The 19149-nt window shown below is 50.9% G+C and overlaps 1 protein-coding gene across 4 annotated transcripts in view; it reads right to left on the minus strand.

Moving 5' to 3' along the window:
* The window catches only part of TANGO2 (transport and golgi organization 2 homolog), a 41267-nt gene that overhangs the window by 2231 nt on the left and 19887 nt on the right, over nucleotides 1-19149 (minus strand). For all 4 annotated transcript variants that reach the window (XM_059139334.1, XM_059139333.1, XM_059139332.1 and 1 more), the window contains exons 3-8: nucleotides 17439-17527; nucleotides 11934-12053; nucleotides 11254-11368; nucleotides 6864-6934; nucleotides 1972-2125; nucleotides 305-409 (exon numbers count right to left, since the gene is read on the minus strand). In XM_059139334.1, coding sequence (XP_058995317.1) covers nucleotides 305-409; nucleotides 1972-2125; nucleotides 6864-6934; nucleotides 11254-11368; nucleotides 11934-12053; nucleotides 17439-17527 — 654 coding nt within the window. The remainder of the gene's footprint in view (nucleotides 1-304; nucleotides 410-1971; nucleotides 2126-6863; nucleotides 6935-11253; nucleotides 11369-11933; nucleotides 12054-17438; nucleotides 17528-19149) is intronic.

The raw sequence follows: 19149 nt of genomic DNA on the forward strand, positions 1-19149 counted from the left end.
GGACACAGGGCGAAGTGAGGGGAAGAGCCAGGCAGTGAGACCTCTGGGAGGGAGCCCACAGCCATCCCAGCCCCCTCATGGCTGCATAGGGAGCAGGAAGCAGCCCAGGAAACATTGCAGCGCCCCTGGAGGCCAGTGAGCATTTTGTCCATAGCTGTCACCTGTGATATCTGCTGGCCCCATAGCCCCACAAGCTGAAATGGCAGCTGCCTGTAGACAGGGCAGAGGCTCTGGGATCCAGAACATTCAGGGAGGCAGGGCTCCTCATGGGACAGGACTGAACGCACCCAGCCGCCCCTCATACCTGGTGCCATAGCCCGGGCAGCGTACACACACAGCCGCGTACTTGCTCAGGAAGGGCTGCACATACTCCCTGCCCTGGTCCTCAATGGCCGGGTCTGGCAGCTGCCTGGAAGGACAGAGGAGGGGTCACTAACACCCCCTCCCACCTACCCACAGCCCCACCTGCCATCCTCAAGGCCTGCAGTGCCCAAGGAGCCTACCAGCCTCACAAGGTGGTTTGGGAACCACAAGGGTTTTCTGGGCACTTTTCTGCTGAAGGCCTCAAGTCTCGGTCCAGTCTTTTATTTAGGGCTCTGTCACTGGGCCCAGACTGCCAGACAGGGACTGCCAGCCCAGCTCCCCCTACCAGGGCCCCCAGGAGCTTTCCCAGGACCCAGGGACAGGAGCACCTATGAACTCAGCACTGGGGAAGGCTCTGCTGAATCAGCAAATGCTTTGGGGAGAGGTGGTCCATCTGGTCAGACCTGTGCAGGCAACACCCCCCTCACCCCCTGCCCCCGGGGAAGGACAGATGTCATCTCTCAGAGCAAACTCACCTACCTGTCTTGGTGAGGTCTGAGCGGTTGGGGCGCTGTGGGGCAGGGGCCTGGCTGAGGGGTCCCCAGCCACACACACACACAGACACACACAGACACACACACACACACATACATACTGCCTGCCCCAAGAGGTACCCTATGGGCATCTCTCCACATGACAGGAGCCCACTCGAGCCCTGCAGCTTGCGTCACTGAAGCTGGCGCTGGGACCACAGCTGTCGAAGTGGCCAGGACCCCTTTTCAGGCCAGCGGGAGTGACAGATAAGAGACTGAGGGCCACATGACTTACATACAGTTGAGCATGGGATGCTGGACCAGTCCAATTAGGGCTTCCCTGAGGGGTGGCTATGCTGAGGCTAAAGGTCCCATGGTTCGTGGTTCCAAAAGGATCATGGTTCCAAAAGGAGATGGACACTAAGCAAGGGGCAGGGAAGGGTTCCAGTAGAGAGAAGCAGGAGGCAGGCCGTTGGGGCTCTCTGAGGGGCTATCAGGTCATCTAGGCAGGATAGGGGCCTGGCCTGAGTATGGGTGACACTGCAGCATGGGAGGAAGGTAGCACGGCCAGCACCTCTGACTCCCAGGTGGGATGACCATGACATGTGGCGGCGGGGGGGGGGGGGGGGGGGGGCGTCCCTGAGCCAGGTACTGTGTGCAGAGGCCATGGAGGTGCCTTAAGGAAGTTGGGTCAGGAGCTTCTTTCCCCCAGGCGATTCCTGGGACAGGTGTGTCTGTGTCACAGCACTGGTAAGACAGCATGTGGGAAGGACATTAACCCCCAGACATACTCCCAGGCTGGCTGCTTGCTTCTGTGGTTTGCTGAGCACCTGGAGCTTTCTAGAATCTCCCACCAGTTGTGTGCAGACATGGGGAATCTCCAGCTACTCTCTGCCCCACAGAAGCCCACACCGAGCCTCTGAGAGCATTGAGCTTCCAAGTATACTGACCCAGGAGGGGAGCAGTTAGGAGAGGAACAAAGAACAGTATGTCTATCGGGCACCCCCGGGCTGAGGAGCTGTTCTCAGTCACCTCCACAAGCCTCCCAGGGCAGCACAGCCTGCCTGCCTCTATGTCCCAGGACTAGAGAAGAAGTGGGACCCTCTGCTTGTCCCAGCAGGCTCCGCTCACTCACGCCTCATCATTGTTGAGCACATGCAGGAGCTGGGCAATGAGGACATCCTTGGGGAGTGCCTGGCTCCGCTCCACGGCCTCCAGGAAGAGCTGCTTCCCAAAGCACAGCTTCTTCCAGGGCGTCTCCAGCAGCGCATTGCTTAGTCCATACGTTCCTGCAGGGAAGGAGACAGCCCAGCCAGGGCAGAGGCCCCATTGTGGGAATTCAGGGTAAATGTCAGTAATTCAGAGATTACCCACCCACCCAGCACTGGGAAAGGGACTAGGAGGATGGGCAGGGACACAGAGCCCAGACCACCCCACACTTCAGCATCTTCTCCATGCACATTCCTAACCCATCTGTGTGGCGAAGGATGGAGAACTCAGCATAGCAGGGCACTCACAGGAGACCTAAGGCACAAGCGCCAAGCAGGCTTGATAGAGGAAATTGACGACCTGAATTCCAATGCGGCAAAAGAAAGGGGAACCTCAAGAAGGAACCACCTCCCGGGACATCTCACTCCCATCTCTAAGCTAGGAAAAAGCTGCAAGGTGTCAATCTCCCTGAGAAGGTCAAGAGTGGGAGAATAGCAACCTGAGGCCAGAGGGATACCTGCTGGATATCAGTCAGTGGTTAGGGAGTTGGCCAACATCAGAATAGGCCTCTGCTGCCACTCTGCCTGCCTGTGCTCTCTCTCTCTGGCAAATAAATAAATAAAATCTTAAAAAATATATAAAAAAATAAAATAAAATTTTAGGGGCACCTGGGTGTCTGCCCTTGGCTCAAATCATGATCCCAGTGTCCTGGGATCAAGCCTTGCATCAGGTTCCCTGCTCAGCAGGAAGTCTGCTTCTCCCTCTGCCCCTTTCCCCCACTCATGCTCTCTCTTAAATAAATAAAATCTTTTTCTTTTTGAGATGTTATTGATTTGACAGAGTAAGAGAGAGAGAGTATGAACAGGGGGAACAGCAAAGGGAGAGGGAGAAGCAGTACTCCCCCTCCTGCTGAGCAAGGGGCCCAATGCAGAACTTGATCCCAGAACTCTGGGATCATGACCTGAGCTGAAGGCAGATGCTTAACTGACTGAGCCACCCAGGCATCCTTAAGTAAATAAAATCTTAAAAAAATTAAAAAATAAAACCTCAAAAAAGAGAAAAAGAACTACAACTCAAAAATAAAAATACAAGCAACCCAATTTAAAAATAATCAAAGGGTCTGAACAGGCATTTCTTCAAAGAAAACATACAAATGACCCATAAGCACATGAAAAGATGCTCAACATCATTTGCCATCAGAGAAAGGCAAATCAAAATCACCAGGAGACACTACTTTACACCCACTAGAATGGCTGTAATCAAAAGGACAGACATGGGCACCTGGATGGCTCTGTCAGGGGAGCATGAGACCCTTGATCTCGGAGTCTTGAGTTTGAGGCCCACACTGGGAATAGAGATTATGGTGTTTTTTGTTTTTTGTTTTTAATTTTAACAATCTTTTAAAAAACAACAATAAGGGACGCCTGGGTGGCTCAGTTGGTTGGACGACTGCCTTCGGCTCAGGTCATGATCCTGGAGTCCTGGGATCGAGTCCCGCATCGGGCTCCCAGCTCCATGGGGAGTCTGCTTCTCTCTCTGACCTTCTCCTCGTTAATGCTCTCTCTCACTGTCTCTCTCTCTCAAGTAAATAAATAAAATCTTTAAAAAAAAAAAAAAAAAAAAAACAATAATAACTGCTGGTGAGGATGGGGAAAAATTGGAACCTCATATACTGCTGGTGGGAATGTATATGGTAGCGCTGCTTTGGAAAACAGTTTGGCAGTTCCCCAAAGGGGTTAAACAGTCACCTTACCATCCAGCACAGCCACTCCTAAGTATATGCATAAAAAAGAGGAAAACACAGGTCTGTGCAAAAACTTAGAACAAATGTCTACAGCAGCATGATCCACGATGGCCGAAAGCTGAAAACAACCCAAGGGTCCATCAGCCAGATGAACGGGAAAATGAAAAGTAGACTATCTAGGCAATGGAATATTATTCAGCTGTAAAAAGGAATAAAACCCTAATTTGTGCTACAACACAGAGAGACCTTGAAAACATGATGTTAAGAAAGAAGTCAGTCAAATACAAATCAAAGCCACAGTGAGATACCACCTCACACCAGTCAGAATGGCTAAAATTAATCAGTCAGGAAGTGACAGGTGTGGGCGAGGGTGCTGAGAAAGGGGAACCGTTCTACACTGTTGATGGGAATGCAAGCTGGTGTAGCCACTCTGGAGAACAGTATAGAGGTTCCTCAAAAAGTTGAAAATAGGGGCGCCTGGGTGGCTCAGTGGGTTAAGCCGCTGCCTTCGGCTCAGGTCATGATCTCGGGGTCCTGGGATTGAGTCCCGCATCGGGCTCTCTGCTCGGCAGGGAGCCTGCTTCTCTCTCTCTCTCTCTCTCTCTCTCTTTCTCTGCCAGCCTCTCTGCCTACCTGTGATCTCTCTCTGTCAAATAAATAAAATAAAATAAATCTAAAAAAAAAAAGAAGTTGAAAATAGAGCTACCCTATGACCCAGTAATTGCACTACTGGGTATTTACCCCAAAGATACGCATGTAGTGGTCCAAAGGGGTACCTGCACCACAATGTTTATAACAGCAATGTCCACAATAGCCAAACAATGGAAAGAGCCTAGATGTCCAACAACAGGTGGATGGATAAAGGAAATGTGGTATATATACACAATGGAATACTATGCAGCCATCAAAATCTTGCCATTTGGGGACGCCTGGGTGGCTCAGTTGGTTAAGCAGCTGCCTTCGGCTCAGGTCATGATCCCAGCGTCCTGGGATCAAGTCCCACATCGGGCTCCTTGCTCTGCAGGGAGCCTGCTTCTCCCTCTGACTCTGCCTTCCACTCTGTCTGCCTGTGCTCGCTCTCGTGCTCTCTCTCTCTCTGACAAATAAATAAATCAAATTAAAAAAAAAAAAAATCTTGCCATTTGCAATGACATGGATGGAACTAGAGGGTATTATGCTGAGCAAAATAAGTCAATCAGAGAAAGACAATTATCATATGATCTCACTGATTATCAGGAATTTGAGAAACAAGACAGAGGATCATAGGGGAAGGGAGCAAAAAATGAAACAAGATGAAACCAGAGAGGGAGAGAAACCATAAGAGACTCAATCTCGGGAAACAAACTGAGGGTTGCTGGAGAGGAGGGAGGTGAGAAGGATGGGTTGGCCAGGGGATGGACACTGGGGATGGTATGTGCTGTGGTGAGTGCTGTGAATTGTGTAAGACTGATGAATCACAGACCTGTATCCCTGAAACAAATAATACATAATATGTTAATTAAAAAGAAGAAAGGATGGAAGAAAGGAAAAAGAAATCACAAAAGGCCACATATTGGCTGATTACACTTGCATGAAATGTTCAGAATAAGCAAATGCACAGAGACAGAAAGTAGGTTAGTGGATGTCTGGGACTGAGGGGTGGAGGGAAGTGGGGGGTGACTGCTAATGGGAACAGGGGTTTCTTTTGGGGTGATGAAAATGTCACGGGATTCTGTATCAGTGATAGTTGCACACCTTCACAGATAGACTAAAACCTGCCAAATGATACAGTGTATGTGAGTACATTGTATTGTAAGGGCCTATTTAGCCAGAGCAGCTCCATCCTGGCCCTCCCCCTCCTCCTTCAGGGAACTTACTTAAAAACAAGTCCCCAAAACCAGTCCCAAGTAACAAAGCCCAAATACAAGGGTGATTCAGGCCAAGTGGAGGTATCCAGTCAGCGGGGGGTGCATACTGTCTCCTCGCTACCAAGGAGTATGGGCCCCACCCTTTGGGCGTCCATTCTGACCAAGGTTATAGGCTAGTTCAAATATCTACTATAGGTTAGGGACGCCTGGGTGGCTCAGTGGGTTAAGCAGCTGCCTTCAGCTCAGGTCATGATCTCAGCATTCCGGGATCGAGTCCCACATGGGGCTCCTTGCTTGGCAGGGAGCCTGCTTCTCCCTCTGCCTCTGCCTGACACTCTGCTTGTGCTCGCTCTTGCTCCTCTCTCTCTCACAAATAAATAAATAAAAATTTTTAAAAAAAATCTACTATAGGGTAAATTGTAATTCAATTGGTCACTTATGTGTGACCTAGCAGGGCTGTGCAGCTTTCTCTGCGTTAAAATCTCATTGGTCACCGTGGCCAGGCCCAACCACATGGCCTTTGCCCTTAAAAGCTAGTCTGTTAGGCAGAGGGTCGTCGCCTCTTTGCAAGAGACGGCCCTGGCCGGTCAGTTTGATTTCGATGCTTGGCACGAAATAAAGCTTTGATCTTAGCTTTGTATCATTCTTGCTCCTTTGACCATGGACCCAACAGTATGATATTTGAATTACATCTCATTAAAGCTGTTAATTTTTAAAAAGTGACATGCTCAGGCAGGGTCAAGCTCAGGGAAACAACCTGACATATTTGAAACAGGCTCACTCCCTCCCTTCCACCTTCCCCCTCTGTGTCCCTTACTTCCTCCCTTTAGCAGAAAAGAAGCATCTCCAGTCACAGGATCTCAAATACTGAGAACTGCGAGAGGGCATCATAGGGGCGGTTTCCAGATACTTCCACAGAGGCCTCTGGGCCAACACACAGAACTGGGGGTAGAAGAGACCTCTGTGTCCTTTTGTAAACACTGTCAGTTTTCAGTTCTCTCTGGGCAGTAACTGGCTTCGGGCTAGGGGAAGGTAGTCCTGCTGTGGGTACCCTGATATGTGGACCAAGTGTAGGCCATGGGCCACTATGGGGGCATAAGGCACACCAAAGGCCAAGGAGCATAATCCCTGGAGAGAAATGTGACCGGGCCTCCGGTTCTCAAAAGTACAGAAGTGTCCCCACAGAAGCAGCCCCAACCTTGTCACCGCCCGCCAGAGTAGGCTTACCTGGTGCCAGGACGACTGGCTCGGGCTCCCCCCGGTTTCCGTAGTAGCAAATGACATCTCCCTTCTCTGTGCTGTGGACAGGAGGACAGAGAAGGTCAGATGGGAATCACAGGGTGCTAAATCTCTCACTGCCTGGTGATCTCCATGGTCCCATTGATGAGGGAATAAAAGGCTGGCTAAGGACAAAGCAAAAGCTGACACCCTCCAACCTTCCCCACTCCTGGGTGGGACATGTGACATTCTTGAGGAATCTCCCACCTATCTTTTTTTTTTTTTTTTAATATTTTATTTATTTATTTGATAGACAGAGATCACAAGCAGGCAGAGAGGCAGGCAGAGAGAGAGGAGGAAGCAGGCTCCCCGCTGAGCAGAGAGCCCAATGCAGGGCTCGATCCCATGACCCTGGGACCATGACCCTGGGACCATGACCTGAGCTGAAAGCAGAGGCTTTAACCCACTGAGCCACCCAGGCGCCCCTCTCCCACCTATCTTAATGTTAATAACCTGCTAGAGGGAAAAATGACCTTGACAATGGCAAGGCCACAGGTCCCTGGTATCTTATAGGTCCTCTTTACCATATGAAAGTTCTATTAAGGGCGCCTGGGTGGCTCAGTGGGTTAAGCCGCTGCCTTCTGCTCAGGTCATGATCTCAGGGTCCTGGGATCGAGTCCCGCATCAGGCTCTCTGCTCAGCAGGGAGCCTGCTTCCTCCTCTCTCTCTCTCTCTGTCTGCCTCTCTGCCTACTTGTGATCTCTCTCTGTCAAATAAATAAATAAAATCTTAAAAAAAAAATACCTTTAAAAAAAAAAAAGTTCTATTGAAACCTCCCTTTTCCTTCCCCCGCCCTCATGGTACATAACCTGCCACCCTTCACAACCCCAGGACAGCAGCTCTTCCTACCCATGGGTCCTGTCCCGTGCTTTAATAAACCACCATTTTGCACCAAAGATGTCTCAAGAACTTTTTCTTGGTCATCAGCTCCGAACCTCAGCCCATCGAACCTCACTTATATTCTAAGACTTTATCACCATCCCCAGCACAGGGTCAGGACAGGAGTTAGTCAGGGCTCCAGCCTCCCAGGGGCCTCACAGCTAAGATCTGAGACCCTAGCAATGACCTCACTGTGCCTGCAGACACCACTCCCACCCCCAAAGCCCATCCCCATACACCTCCAGACACAGTGGGATGCCCCAGGGCAACAGAGGCTTCTGAACAAAGCACCAAAGATCCCATTTGCCTACTTTTAAGTGCTGAGTATGCATTTAAAAATACTTCAAATGGCTGGGAGCTGGAAATGTTCCCACTCGTAAATACCATAGTATATCTTCCTTGAAACTGCCTTCTCTGCAAACTAGAGAAGGTCTCTTCCTGGCCTGTGAGCCACCTTCCCGCCTGCAGGTGCAGAGAATGCCACATCGGGACCTAAGCCTCCAGACCTAAGCCTCCAAGCTGAACCGTTGCAAAGAGAGGGCTGGGAGGGGCAGCCAGGGAGTCCCTCCCACTGCTCCCAACCTGGCCACAGGTGGCTTCACATTCTGCTCCTGTTCTTCCTCCCCACAGACTCTGGCTCATTTCTTAAGCTATCTAGCTAAGAGTTAAAAAAAATTTTTTTTAATTTTATTTACTTATTTGACAGAGAGAGAGAGAGATCAGAGGTAGGCAGAGAGGCAGTCCGAGAGAGAGGGGGAAGCAGGCTCCCCACTGAACAAAGAGCCTGACTTGGGGCTTGATCTCAGGACCCTGAGATCATGACCTGAGCTGAAGGCAGAGGCTTAACCCACTGAGCCAACCAGATGCCCCAAGACTTCAGAAATTTTTATAGGCAAAAAAGGTAGAAAGCATGAAGACCCATGGATTAGACATCAACTCCTGCTGTGCTTGGTCAGAGACTGGCCATGACTGCGATGAGGAGCTCTTCTCCTTGACCCTGACTTCTTTCTGGCACCTACCACTGGGGTTGCTTGTTGATGGCCAACTTCCTCAGTTGCCCTGGCCACCACCTGTCCTTGAGGGATGTGTCTAGGGAGGCAGGCTCTGACCCTGTGGCCCCAGGAGGCAGGAGAGCTGTTCAGGCACCAAGGGGCCCAAGCCCACCTGTGGGAGCCGCCTGCCCATGCAGGTGTCCACTCAGAGCACAGGGCCCTCATCACCCAGCCACTTGACATGGTTGGTGAGCACTGAGTCCTGCTGGGCTACTGGTCTTCCAGACCAGGTCAGATGCAAGTAAGGTGTTCCCAGCATGGGGGGTGGCAAGAAAGGCATGGAAGTTCCCCTCTGGGAGCTGTCCATGGTGAGAATGAGAGGGCCAGGGCCAGCAAGTGCCCATGCCAGCACCCACCTCCTCCCATGGCCACTGCGGCCTCCACATCAGTGTGTCGATACATGCAGCAAGAGTGGGGCTGAGCGGGTCACATGCAATGGACACTCTAGGCACAGTTGGCCTGGGGCTCTTGAGGAAGGAGGTGGGCTCAGGCCACATGTCTGGTCATGGGCCCTCCGTGCCGTACTGACCACCTCCCAGGATGGAAGCTGACCACCTTCACTGACCTCTGGGCATCGGCAGTGGGGGTGCACAAGGGGAGGGCAGGAGGGCAGGACAATGGATGCTCACTTCACTAAAGGACAAAGTCACAAAACCCCTGAAGTTCCCAGGCCACATCTGTCAAGTGTGGGACGGAGCACAGACCACCCTGGCTGCCCTGCCCTATTCCCACCCAATGCCTGAATCCACCAGCCACTCTGTACACCCTGCTTGGTAAATGCACATGGGCCCTGGGGCATCCAAGGCGAGGACATCCTGCCAGGGCCTCTCCACCTTGGCCACCCTTTGCGGCTACAGCATTGCCACTCTCCCACCTGCCGTGATCTGCCTTATGCATCAAGACTGTCAACAGTGTCCCCAATCCAGTCCCAGCTTGATAGTGATGAGGGAACAGAAGGCTGGCTGAGGACAAAAGCAAAAGCTGACACCCTCCAACTTTCCCCCACCCCCACTCCTGGGTGGGGCATATGTGACATTCTTTGGGAATCTCCCACCAAACTTAATGTTCATACCTTGCTAGAGGACAAAATGACCTTGGCAATGGCAAGGCCTCTGGTATCAGGTATCTTGTAGGTCCTCTTTACCATATGAAAGTTCTATTGAAACCTTCCTTTTCCCTACCTGCCCCCAACTCCATGGTACACAACCTGCCCCGGGTGGGGGGGGTAGCCGCTCTTCCTGCCCATGGGTCCTGTCCCCGTGTTTTAATAAACCACCATTCTGCACCAAAGATGCCTCAAGAATTCTTTCTTGGTCATCAGCTCCAGACCTTACCCCACAGAACCTCACATATGTTCGAGAACTTCATCAGTAGATTGGGGCTACTGTCTCCAGGGGCTGCTGGACCCCAGCCCCATCGCATACCGGCAAGGTCTTAGCCACATCAGCAGTCCGTCCGTAGCTTGGCCGCAGCAGTTGCACATGGGGCAGCAGTAACTATGTGCCAGGTGCTGCACAGGAAGGGCCCAGCATCCACCCCCACATGGCCATGCAGCTTACTGCTTGCTACTACTGTACCCCTGTATGCCTCACGGGGCCTGGTAACGCCCCACCAGCCATAGGTCCCTACCAGGTTCCAGCCACCCTACTCCTGACTCTCAGCCAGCGCCAGCAACCCTGAGGCTCCAGGCCTCTTGGGGCCCCTTCCTCCTGCCTCTGCTCCTTGCCTATCCTCCCGACTCCAGGGAGGGGAAAACTTCCCCAAATGACTGTATAGCACAGCTTCCGTGTCCTCTGGCAACGGGGCCCATGGGCAGCTGGGACAGCTCTGTCGCCCCTTTGGACAACACCAGGGAGGCCCTGGGAGCTGCCCACTGAGCCCCTTGCAGAACATGAGATGAGCCACGCCACATGCTCAGACACACTGCTCTAAAGTAGCCCCAGAGCTCAGCAGCACCTGACTGCCAGCACTGCTGGGAAGCCAGTCTGCTAGGGACCTTCCTTCTCCAGCCTGGGGCCACTGTGCACACCAGAGAACAGGGCAAGTGAGGGGCAGCTCCAGAACAGGGCACTCCTGAGCCACGGGCCTGGGAGGAGACCTTAGGGGCAAGGGGCCGGTGTGGACCAGGGGTGACCCTGGGACCAGAGATGCCCGCTGCAGTCACGCCACAGCTCACGTGCAGGAGCTGGTGACCATCTCGCTGCCACCAGGAGCCCAGGTTCCACTTCCTGCATCCCCACAATAGTTAGCCAGCCCTGGGAAGCTTAACCATGCCCACCAGGTGCGATGTCCCTGGAGAGGCTGCCACAACCTGGGTGGCAGGGTGGGAACCCCACTTCCTGCCAAGCCCACAGCTCTGCTCCATGGCAGTGGCCAATGGGCTGCCATCTCCCTCCGAGCAGACCCACCTCAGGTCAGCTGCTATGAGATTAAAGCCGTTGTACAGGTGGCCCTCCGCAGAGACCTTCTTCAAGTAGGACAAGCTGTCCATGTCTGTAGTCAGAAAGTGGGTCACAAGTTCACCTGTGGGTAGGGGACAGACACACATGGCCGAGGTGGCAAAGTGGAGTCCCTCATCCTGGGGAGACTGATGTGGGGCCAGTACAGGCTAAACTTACCCCCCCACACCAGCCATACCTCACTGACCTGGCAACTAAGGAGGTCTGCATCCAGAACTCGGTTTTTGTTGGGGTTTATTTATTTATTTATTTATTTATTTTTCTGCCTTTATGACCAAAATGGAAGTACAGCATGAAAGGAAAAAACCTTCAATGGGGACAACGTGTGTCCGAAGAGCTGTTTTCCTAGGGGTACTGCTCTGCAAACATCTGACAGGTGGCGGGGGGGATGACAAGAGCCAGAAGTGACACTTTGGCCTGGGGCACAAATGTGGAGAGTGTTTCCTGAGAGGGGCTGACCATGTCTGTGCCAGCAGGGGCTCTGTGGGCCAGGCAGAGCGGGGATTCCCACAGTGATGCTAGCCAGTGGGACCCAGAGCCAGAAACACCCTGCTTCCCCTTCCTCCTGGACCACATGTGCCGGAGGAAAGCCCGCCCTCCCCACCCCCGGAACCAGGGTCCCACGGTACCTCGGCCCCGGGCATCCCGGTCCTGCCGTGGCTGCAGGTAGTTGGTGAGTGCAGCCAGCTTCCCCCGTGTGCTGATGCCCAGCCACGTGCCTCCTTCCTTGCCTTCTTCCATGTCAAGCCCTGCGACAGATGGTAGTGTCACCACCAGTAGCACCTACTGCCCCGTCCCTGTGTCCTGGGGAGACAGATGCTCAGCCCAGCAGCCTAGGCTAAGGAACAAGGCCTTGAACTACTCAGGGCAAGGCACATGCCACAGGGCATGTGAGAGAGGCCCTGCCCCCAAGATGACATCTGATGCCCATGGGAGTCCCTAAAAGCTTGCAGTGGAGCCTGGCATGTGTGGAATACATCCTGAAGCTTGGCTCAACATTGGATCAACACTGTGCTGGGAGCACAGTGGCAGCCACATCCTAGCAAAGGCACCAGGCCCAAGCCCACATCCTGGATCAGGTGTGGGGCTGCTGGCTGTCCTCCCCAAGCAGGACACAGCAGGACACATAGGCCCTAAGGTGGGTGCTTTGCTAGGAGGCCAGAGCACATCTAGGCCCACCTATTTGTCTCATTTCCACCCCATAGGCCTGGGCCATGATTAGTCCTCCATGGGGCCTCACCACTGGGTTGGTGAGGCCCTTAAAGCCACAGGAAAGTGTCTTCCTAGATTAGAGGATCATTTCAGTTGAAGACTGCGGCAAAAGCAGCAAAATCATTTTTATAATAATAATAATAAATTGTAACTATAAGAGAAATAAAAGATGGAAAGATCAGAAAGAAAGAAGTTAACTGTCTTTATTTGTAGACAGGATTACAGGTGAAGAAAATCCAAAAGGAATCTACCCCTCCAAAAAAAAATCTCATGGGGGGCCTGGACTGGCTCAGTCAGAAGAGCATAGAACTTCTGATCTCAAGCTCCTAAGTTTGAGCCCATGTTGGATACAGAAATTACTTTAAAAAATTAATTGATTTTATTTTTTTTTAAAGATTTTATTTATTTGACAGATAGAGAGCACAAGTGGGCAGAGTAGCAGGCAGAAGGAGAAGGAGAAGCAGACTCCCTGCAGAGCAGGGAACCCAATGTGTGGCTTGATCCCAGGACCCTGGGATCATGACCTGAGCCGAAGGCAGCCACTTAACTTACTAAGCCACCCAGACACTCCAAATATTAATTTTTAAAAAATCTCCTAGAACTGGTAAGTAAATAGAGGCAAGAATCAGAAAATGAAAATTTAAAAATACCATTTACAATAGTATTAAACAAAACAAAACATAAGACAACATTTAAGGAAAAACATGTAATGCCTGAAGACTGAAAACCACAGAGTAGCACTAAGAGAAGTCACGAAGCTATGATTAAAAAAGAGATAGATGGGCCCTGTTCCTTAACCAAAGAGTCAATATTGTTAAGATGACAGTCCTCCCCAAACGGCCAGAAGAGTCAACAATCCAAATCCAAATCCCAGGAAGCTTTCTGTTTTATAGAAATTCACAAGATGACTCTAAAATCGCTATGCACACACAAAAGAGCCAGGAGCCAAAGGAGTCCTGAAATAGAACAAAGCTGGAGGACTTAACACCACCTGATTTCAAAAACTTGTTGAAAAAAGCTGCAGTAATCCAGACAATGTGAGTTGGTATCAGCATTGATGAACAGATCGATGGGATACAAAGAAGTCCAAAATAGATCCACATACATGGGTTCAACTGATTTTCAACCAAGTTGCCATAACAATGCAATAGACAAAAGAGTATCTATTCAATAAATAAGGCCAGAAGAACTGGGATAGATGTGGGTGAGATATGAGCCTCAACCCCTACCTCACGCCAAGTACAAAAACATAAGATAAATCAGACCTAAACACAAAACCCCAAATCAAAAGGCTTCTAGAAGCAAAAAGAGGAAAATATCTTTAAGGCCTTAGGGAAGGCAAAGACACAAACGGAATAAACCATCAAAGAGTAAACCACACTTCACTAAAAGAAAATATTCTGCTTACCAGAAGATGTCATTAAGAAAATGAGTAGGCAATACATTTATCCAACATACCAATCCAGAATGCATAAAAAACTCCTACAAATCAAATGCTGAAAAGTAAATAAGAATTCCACATCCAGCTAATCAACAGGGACCAGATTTACTCTCCTACCTAAAACCACCAAAAAATAAAATACATGAAACAGTGGGTTTCAAGACACCAGACATCTAAAAACAAAGGACAGAGATCTCTGAGATAAGAAACACACGAGATGAACCCCAAGACTGGAGAGGGTCTCCAAGACACTGTATGGGGAAGAGGCCCAGGCAGAGTCCACTGGACTCCCTGGCAGAGGAGAAGGGCTGGGATCCTGGGGAGATTGAGGCAGCCAGAGTTCCTGGGACAGAGGACCAGAGAGGAGAGAGCTGCACAGAACCAGACAGCTGACTGGTACATGTGTGTGAGGAAACTACTGTGGCCAGGAAAGAACCATTCAGAAAGATTAGAGGAGACAGTGCTCACACAGGGCTGGGAAGAGTGCCTATTCCCAGAAGTCAGCCTGGAAAACCTCAAGATCCAGGGGGCACAGGCAGGGAAGATGGAAGGATCTGCCTGAGGAGTAGGGAATCATTAGCCTTAGACTGGACATGGCTTCAGAGCCACTTAACCAATCCCAAAAGCAAGACCTGAAAGGATCAAACTGTTTCTGAGCATCTCAGCTGTGTCTCAAAACAAAGCTCAGGAATATTTATAGATAAACAAAAATATTCAGTCCCCAACAAGATAAAATCCATAAACATTTGGCATCCAACCAAAAATTACCAAGCATGCAAAGAAGCAGAAAGCCACAGCCCTGCTTACTAAAAGTTCAATCAATCTATTAAAACTGAACTAGAACTGAAACAGACGTCAGATTTTGCAGGCATGGATATTCAGTTAATAAAACTATATTCTGCATGCTAAAACAGTTAAGAACTTAAATGTAAAAGAGAAAAATTGAATTTCTAGAGATAAAAACTACATTGTGAGATTAAAAAAAAAATACATGGTGGGCTTAAAAGCAGATTAGACACTGCAGAAAAAAAGATTAGTGAATATGAAGATATGGCAGTAAAAATGACCTAAAATGAAACAGAGAGAAAAGAAGGTTTTTAAAAATGAATTGAACAGGGGTGCCTGGGTGGCTCAGTGGGTTAAGGCCTCTGCCTTCTGCTCAGGTCATGATCCCAGGGTTCTGGGATCGAGCCCCACATCGGGATTTCTGCTCTGCAGGGAGCCTTCTTTCTCCTCTCTCTCTCTGCCTGCCTCTTTGACTGCTTGTGATCTCTGTCTGTCAAATAAATAAATAAAATCTTAAAAAAAAAAAATGAATTGAACATCATCAGGGGTGCCTGGCTGGCTCAGTCAGTTAAGTGTCTGACTCTTGATTTTGGCTCAGTTCATGAACTCAGGGTCGTGAGATTGAGCCCTAGATCGGGCTCTGCGCTCAGCCGTGTATCTGCTTGAGATTCTCTCTTCCTCTGCCCCTCCCCCCATTCATGCACACGCATGTGCATACTCTCTAAAAAACTGATAAATCGGAATGAATCTTGGAACACTGAAAAAAATAAAATAAAATTAAGTTAAAAAAATTGACAAATCAAATCTTTCATCAAAGTGTGGGACAACCTCAAGAAAACTAATACATGTGTGAAGAGGCAGAGAGAAAGAGATTGAGAAGAAAGAGCAGGACACAGGGAAAATATTTTTTAAAAATAACACCCCAATTTTTCCAAACTTCTAACAAGTTCCCAAGGAACTGCTGATGCTAGTAGCTCAGAGATCACATCTGGAGAACCACTGGCCTATAATTTTGCACACAATTTGGTAATGCTGGATAGTGGGAGGATATGGATCTTAGTGTCTTCCAGCCCCAACTGGTGCAGCGCCACTGGGCCCACCGAGCACTGTCGTGAAGCCGGGCCACCCTCCCACCAGGCAGGAGCCCCGTAGCAGCATGCCAGAGACCAACTCCAAATCACTACAAATTGGTCCTGATTTTGGGGTAGGGTGCAGGCCGGAGTGCCTAAGCAGGTGGCCAGGATGGCCAAAGGAGCCCAACAGGCTAACCCTTCATCTTTGTCCTCATCCACAAAAATACTCAGGAAGTGCCATCAGGCCCTCCCCCCACCCACCCTGACCAGTTCCCCCACCCCCAACGCCACTTCAGTCTCCCATTAATGCCCTGCAGCAGCGACACACACAGCCTGCCCCATGCCCATGACCCCCTTCCATTCTACTCTAGCTCAGGATGGTTGGCATCGTACTGGCCGGGCCCACAAGCTCCCTTCAGCCCTCCTCATGTAGCCCTGCAGGCCTGATCCTCAACCTCTGGGAGAGCCATGGCTAGTCCAGCCAAGGACCCCACATACACAGCCCCTCTGGGGTTACCATACTGAGGTACTTGAAGCTTACACAACAGGGGTCTCCTGCCCCCCATTTCTATCCTCATGTCTAGATATTTCCACAGTCTCCTGTGCAGCTTCTGAGGAGGCCAAGACATACCCAAGCGACCTAGCCTCTTGTTTCTCTTGCACTCACCAAGAGGGGTCTCACCTCATAGCCTCACAGCAGCTTTCCCTGCCAGACCTCCTGTCCACGACACTGCCCTGCCTCAGTGTCCCCACTCCTGTCCTCTTCCCACACGGCACCAGGATGATCCAGCCTGGGCAGTGTTTCCCTCACACCACGCCCAACCAGTCTATACAGGCCTTCTGTGGAAGTTCCTCAGTTCAGCTCTTAGATATTGCAGGCAAAGCTGGGCACACCTGGTGTCCCCAGGCCCTGAGGCTACCCACTCAGCCCACTGGGCCCCTGAGTACCCTTGTCAGCTCTGCCAGGCTCCCTCGTGCTTCCCTGATGCCCAGCTCACAGGCAAAGGGACCCTGGCCTGGCCAGCACCTGTCCACGTGCCTCCAAGTAGACCCCCATGGACAGAAACTGCTCTCTGTCCATGGGGCTAAGCTGGCAGGGGACACAGATGTCACCTCCACTTCTGCCTCTCTCTGTGGGAACTCCTCACGCAGCTCCCATCTGAGTGTGCTCCAACCAAGCCTCTCCTCCCCAAATGCAGACCAGCTCTGAAGCGAGGTGCACCGGCATGTAAACAGAAACATGTGCAGGTGTACACGCACACACGCGTGTACACACACACACACACCACACAATGACGCTTCACGGGGTGACTGAATGTGAACCTGCACCTCCTATGAACCTGACCACACCCCCACTGCGAAAAGGTGGAGCCAAATAAACCAACCGATTCTTTCCAGCTACTTCTCTGGGAGTCCACAACACACGAAAACAGGTGGCCGGTGCTGGGTACACACTTCGGGGCTGGTCACCTCAATGCTGGTCCCAGACCCCAACCTGGGAGCTTCCCCCATGAAACCAGTCAGTGTCTACTCATTTGTTTTGCACTTACAGTACCAGTTAAAGGCACTTGGGGCCTCCTACTTCCCGCCATGCTGTGGCTGCCCCCTGAGGAAAGACTTACCACTGAGGACTTCATTGTTGTTCCCCCAGAAGTCAGCGACCTTGGATGGTCTGTGGTAAAATTCATCCCTGTTGGCTGCCAAGATGAGCCTGAAAGAGAAAGCATGACTAAAGGTCTCTGGGGGAAAACAGAAAAGCTAATGTTTTCCTCCTGTTGACAAAGAAAATCTGCCTCCATAGCAACAAAGGCAAGTCCTAAAGAGGACACGAACTCTCAGGAAACAAAGGTCAGTGATGGCTCCAGGCAGGTGGGTTTCCTAGGGAGCCTTCGGCCAAGGCTGTGCCCTAGGACCCTGCCAAAGAAAAGAGGAGATGCTGGGCAAAGACGCATATCCCATCCTGCCCTGCATACCCCACTCACCCAAAAAGGGTGGTAGGACCTGCAGAGGGGAGGGCCCTTAGCAGCTGAGACCAAGCGTGTCCCAAGTGTCCTGGTGGCAGAGAGGTACCCTTCTGTCCATCTGTCCCTTCCCAAGGCCATCCACCGTGAGCCTGTGACTTCCTAGAAATGTGACCATCCCCACCAGAAGGGGCCAGGGTATGCATTGGAGCAGAGCACAGGCTCTCTGGGGGCTGCTCTCCTGAGTTTTGGGGTGTCTGAGGGAAGGAAGAGGGTAAGAACTTCTGTTTCTCTAGTGGTTTGCATTATGAATCCAACAAGTTTTTTGTTGGCAAGTAGAAAAGATGTCAACGTTTTCAAAAGAGCTTTAGTTTTAACATAAGAAAACATATTTTCTAGGTGGCTTTGCCATTTTAAATAAGAACACAGTGACTGAGTGGGACTGCATGTCCATGAGACCTCTCTGGGTCTAAGATGTGATGGCCAAAGGATCCTCCGAGCACCATGGGCAGGTACACAGAGAACACGGGACCAGGAGCTATGGCTTGGCCACCTGTGGTCACACTGGGTCTGAAACCAAGTCAGTCTAGTCAGTGGTCAGACCCCAAGGAGTCTTCCAAAATAATTTCTGTATTGACTCTTAGATGTGTAAGAACATTTAGGGGCACCTGGGTGGCTCAATCGGGTAAGTGTCTACCTTTAGCTCAGCTCATGATCTCAGCGTCCTGGGATCAAGCCCCACGTGGGGTTCTCTGCTCTTCAGAGAGTCCACTTGTCCCTCTCTGTCTGCCCCTCCCCCTGCTCATGCATGCACTCTCTTTTCTCTCTTAAATAAACAAAATATTTTTTTAAAAATGATTTTTATGAGCACTTGCTTTCAGTAAAATGTGAGTTAACAAACTTCATAAAACTGAACATGAAACTGGCACCCACACCCACTGCCAAGACCCACAAAAGTCTTTCATCCTGTGTGCAACAGCCCCCTAACTTTGTACCTCCCCACCTAGCCCCAGGCATCAGTAAGGCCAAGGACTGGGGGTACCTCCCCACAGCCCCAGCCCCAGGCATCAGTAAGGCCAAGTAAACCCTCCGGATCTGCCCTGGAAGTGTCACCAGCTTCGGGACACCCATCCAAACTGTGGCAGCTCTCAATTCCCCCGGACACAGCCTTCTGGGCTGCTCCAGGTCTTGGGGACAGGCACTCAGGGAGTTGTCGCTGTCCCTGATACAAACCCCCAGCCATTTCCGGAACAGTCCTCTGCAGCTCCACCTGTCGGACCCCAGCCCCAGGTTGAGGTAGGCAGCCTTAGGGAGGAGCCCCTGGGCCTTGACCCCTATCTTCCACCATATCTGCTTTGTACCTTTCTTCTGT

This window comes from Mustela lutreola, chromosome 11, assembly GCF_030435805.1.
Source record: "Mustela lutreola isolate mMusLut2 chromosome 11, mMusLut2.pri, whole genome shotgun sequence".
Taxonomy (NCBI): Eukaryota; Metazoa; Chordata; class Mammalia; order Carnivora; family Mustelidae; genus Mustela; species Mustela lutreola.